A 5,000-nucleotide genomic window follows, 5' to 3' on the forward strand; every position below is an offset into this window, starting at 1 on the left:
TCAATTGCTACTCCTAAGTTGGCAAGTTTATCTCTCGACGAATAAAAAGACTTCTATTCTTTCCTAACATCAAGTTTGGAGTGCTCCTTCAGGCGTCTTCGTCTTCCTTAACTCTTCATTGCGACGTCAAGGATCTCTCTCTGCCTCCTTGCTCTTCTGTCTGTCCTTTTGTCTGTCTGTCTATTTGTCTGTCTGTTTGTCTGTCTGTCTGTCTGTCTAGCTGTACATCTATTCACCTATTTATCTATTTATTTATCTCTCTGTCTATTCACCTATTTATCTATCTATATATCTATTTATTTATTCACTTATCTATCTATTTATCGATCTATCTATCTATTCACCTATCTATATATTCACCTATCTATATATTCACCTATCTATATATCTATATATCTATCTATTCACCTATCTATCTATACATATATATTTCTTATCTATGTATAACTATCTATCTATCAATATATCTATCTATATATCAGTATATCAGTCTATCTATCAGTACACTTGTCTATCTAACATTCAATCTATCTCTATCTATCTATCTTCCTATCTATCTACCGGTCTATCTATCTATATATCATTCTATCTTTCTGTCTACCAAGCTATATACTCATCCTATCTATCTATCTATCTATCAATCAATCAAATTCCCTATCTATCTCTCTATCTATCTATCTATCTATACGTCTATCTATCTTTCTGTCTACCAAGCTATATAACTATCTTATCTATCTATCTATCTATCTATCTATCAATCAAATTCCCTATCTATCCCTCTATCTATCTATCTATCTTAAAGAGCAAGGCGTCAGAAATATTGTCTGGATATAGAAGATTTGTTTATTTATAAGTAAATCAATAAACTTATAAATATGGCTTATAAGTAACAACGATTTCGTTTTCATTCAAGTTTCGAATCTATTCTGAACACTTTTTTTAAAACTTGGTTTAATACGATAAGGAATTTGAATGGGGTTTAAAATCCAAGACAAGATCAAAATATATATAAATATAACCGAACATACCCTGCTAGTCTTACCTTTCAGAAATAATTAATGCTATAAATGGTATGCAATTATATCAACTCTAAATTTATACAAAAGTTAATCATCATTACCGGCTTTCTTTTCTCGTTATTATCGTTCATTTTAAAATTCTAGATTCAATTTCCTGGTACATTAATGATCTCGATCGTAAGTATAGTTGGATCCTATTGAAAATATAATCTTACTAATGATATGCTTTTTAATTAGGTAGACAATATATTCTCCAATGTCATTAGTGTGTTGTTGATGTATCGTCTTTTGTTGTTGTTTTTTGTTTATTTATTTATTTAATTATTTATCATTATTATCAGAATTATTATTGTTATTATTATTATTATCATTATTGTTATTATCATTATTGATATTATTATCATTATTATTATTATTATCATTATTATTATCATTATTATTATTATTATTGTTATTATTATTATTATTATTATTATTATTATTATTATTATTATTATCATTATTATTATTATTATTATTATTATTATTATTATTATTGTTATTATTATTATTATTATTGTTATTATCATTATCATTATTCGTTATTCACGTATTCATTAGTTTATTTTTTTATTATATATATATATATTTTTATCTTTATTGGAGACATTTTTTCAACGGTAATTTATCTACTTATTTTTATGTCCTTGTTTATCTTTTTATTAATTAATTTATTTAGTGTTTATCTATCCACTTATTTTCTGCTTTTTTTCGGAGTTATTCTCTCTCTCTCTCTCGCTCACTATTTCCCTTTCTATTCCTTCCTTGCCTATCCACCGCTTTTCTTCTCTCTCCCTTCCTTCATCCTTAAGCCCGATAAGCTTTATCCGGGGAAGTAACAGCTCACTTGTGTTCCTTTATTCTCCTTCCATCTCTCTTCCTTTTTCTTCCTATTTTCACTGTTTTCTTTTTCTGTTTTCCCTTAATCTCTCCCTCGCTCCTTTCCCTTCCATATCTTCCTCCTTCTCTTTCGTTTCCCCTTTTCTCTTCCTCTTCATCCCTCTTCCCCTTTCATTCTCCTTCTCTTCTCCTCCTGCCTTTCCATCCTCCTTCTTCCTCCTTTCTTTTCCTCCTCCTCCTTCCTCTTCCTCACTAGTCCTTCATCCTCCTTTCTCTTCCTTTTACCTTCTTCCATCTCACTCTTCTTGGTTCTCCTCTTCTATCTCCATTCTTCCTCACTCTTTCATTTTCCTCATCCTCTCTCCTCCTATACGTATATATGTATATTTATGTATATATGTGCATATGTGTATTATGTAAATATTTATATGTATATGTATTATGTAAATGTGTATATATATATATATATATATATATATATATATATATATATATATATATATATATATATATATATATATATATATATATATGTATGTATATGTATGTATGTTTATCTAGGTGTATACGTGTGTGTATATGTATATGTATTATGTAAATGTGTATCAGCATGTATTTAAATGTCAGTGTATTGTATATATAAATGTAAAGTTATGCAGCTCAGCCAAAACTATATACTTGTATACTGTAAATTGTAATGTCGATATTAGTTAAATAAATAATTTGAATCTGAATATGAATCCTTATACTCCTTTCTTTATAATCCTTTTTTCCTTCCACTTCTCTCCTCCTCTCCCTCTCCTCCCACTCCTCCCACTTCCCCCTTCCTCCCCCTCCCTCCTCCTCCTCCCTCCTCATCCTTTCCCTTCCTCTTAATCACTTCCTCTCCGTTAATCTTCTCACCTTCCTTCCCCCCCTCCTCCCACTCCCTCCTTCCTCCCCCACCTTTCTTCCTTCCCCACTTCCTCTTCCTCCCTACTCCCTCTCCTTCTCATCCCTCCTTTCTCACTTCTCCCTCACCCCTCATTTTTTCTTCCCTCTCTTTTACCCTTCCACCTTCTTCTTTCCCTCCTTACCTCTTCCTCCTCTTTCCTCACTCCATCCTCCTTCTTCCTTCCTTGCTACTTCCTGCTCATGCCTACATTTCCCTCTTAGCTCATAGGGAATATTCTTTCTCCTCCCTCCTCCCTTCTCCCTTCCTCCTACTCTCCCTTCCTCCACTCTTACTTCCTCCAATTCTCCATTCTCCCTTCCTCTCTTCTCCCTTTCTCCTCCCTCCCCCTTCTTCCCACTCTCCCACCCCTTCTCCCTTCCTCTATTCTTCCCCTTTTCCTCCTCATCCCCGCATCCCCTTCTTACCTCATAGTTAATATACTTCCTCCTCCCTTCCCTTTTCATCGTACTCTCCCTCCTCCCTCCCCCCTTCTTCCTCCATCCTTCACACTTCCTCCTTTCCCCTTCCTACTTCCTACTCTCCCTCCTCCCTCCCCCTTCCTCCTCCATCCTTCCCAATTCTACCTTATTCTCTCCATCCATCCTTTTCCCCTTCCCCCTTCCTCCATCCCCTCCCATCCATCCATCCCTCCATCCTCCCCTCCATCCCACCCCATCCTCCAATCCCCCCACCATACCCCTCCATCCTTACCTCGTACACGGCCCCGAGCGGCATCACCAGCGCAGCCACGAGGAGGTCGGCCACCGCAAGGCTCAAGATGAGGTAGTTTGCGACCGACTGCAGGTTCCTCTCCAGGAGAATGGCGGCGATCACAAATACATTTCCTGGAGGGAAGAGAGAGAGAGAGGTGAGTGAGAGGTGAGTGAGCGAATTTGGGAGGGAGAAGGAGGGGAGGGAGGGAGGGAGAGGGAGGGTGGGAGGGAGAGGGAGGGAGGGAGGGAGGGAGGGAGAGGGAGGGAGAGGGAGGGAGGGAGGGAGGGAGAGAGAGAGAGAGGAGCTGTGAGTGAGTGAATGTGGAAGGAGGGAAGTAAGAGAGAGAGAGAGAGAGAGAGAAAGAGAGAGAATATTGATAAACAGTAATAAAACAACTAGAAGAGGTCGCAGATACCTAACCCATGGGAGAGACTAATCGAATACGGAAAATATAAAGAAAAAAAATAAATAAATAAAAAGGGAAGAAGAGAATATTGATAAATATGAGAATAAGAGAAACTGAGAAAAAAGAATGTTCATAAACATGGGCAACGAAAAAAAAGTGAAGGGAAAAAGGGATAAAAAATTCAAAACAAGAAACCAGATAAGATAAGGAAAGGTGGTAAATAGGTGTAAATAGAAGAAGAAGAATGAGGAAAATGAGACGAAGAAGAGGAATAAATAATAAGGAGACATATAATGATAATAATAAGATGAAAGAAATTTGAAGATGAGGAAGACGACGACGAAGAAGCAAAAAAGGAAAATAAGAAAAGAATAAGAAGATGAGTTAGAAGAAAAATAAAAAGAAGAAAATGATGAAAAATACGATGACGACGAAAGGGAAGAAGAAAAAAGAGGAAGAAAAGTAAACGAAGGAAGAAGTAGACAAAAAAAAAAAAAAAAAAAGACAAGGAAGATTTTATTATTATTTTTTTTTTTTTTTGAGAAGTAAGACATTCATGTTCATCATATAAATGTATTTAGATAATTCTTTTGCTCATTTGATATTAAATAATTCTATACAGATATGATAATTTGATTTCCATTTCAAACTCTTCAAACTCTTTACCTCCTCATTCATTCACATTTACTAAATCTTAAGATGAGAGAAAAAGAGGTATGAGTATGTGCGTGTATGTATATGTTTACTTGAAGCTTGTGTGCGTATGTGTGTACCACTGAACGTACATGTAGGTTTGAGAGCTTGGCGAATAAATCATTAATACAGAAATAAAATTCCTCGTGGTCTGTCGCTTCTTATTTTGCAAACGTAGAAATTCTGCAAAGCATTAGTGTTTATTGCAAACTTTAATAAGCTTATACATGATGTTATATTGAGGAAATGTTCTTGCATTGACATTTTTGCAAATATTACTGGGTGTTTTTTTGTCACAGACAGGTTTATAAGCGTAAATTCGCGTGTTTATTCGCAATTATGATGTTTTATACTC

The 5,000-nt window shown here is 35.2% G+C and overlaps 1 protein-coding gene across 3 annotated transcripts in view; it reads right to left on the reverse strand.

Moving 5' to 3' along the window:
* Window positions 1-5,000, reverse strand: part of LOC113811101 (5-hydroxytryptamine (serotonin) receptor 1B) — a 270,573-nt gene that overhangs the window by 23,090 nt on the left and 242,483 nt on the right. For all 3 annotated transcript variants that reach the window (XM_070126223.1, XM_070126224.1, XM_070126222.1), the window contains exon 3: window positions 3,544-3,677. In XM_070126223.1, coding sequence (XP_069982324.1) covers window positions 3,544-3,677 — 134 coding nt within the window. The remainder of the gene's footprint in view (window positions 1-3,543; window positions 3,678-5,000) is intronic.

Source organism: Penaeus vannamei, chromosome 10, assembly GCF_042767895.1.
Source record: "Penaeus vannamei isolate JL-2024 chromosome 10, ASM4276789v1, whole genome shotgun sequence".
Classification (NCBI taxonomy): Eukaryota; Metazoa; Arthropoda; class Malacostraca; order Decapoda; family Penaeidae; genus Penaeus; species Penaeus vannamei.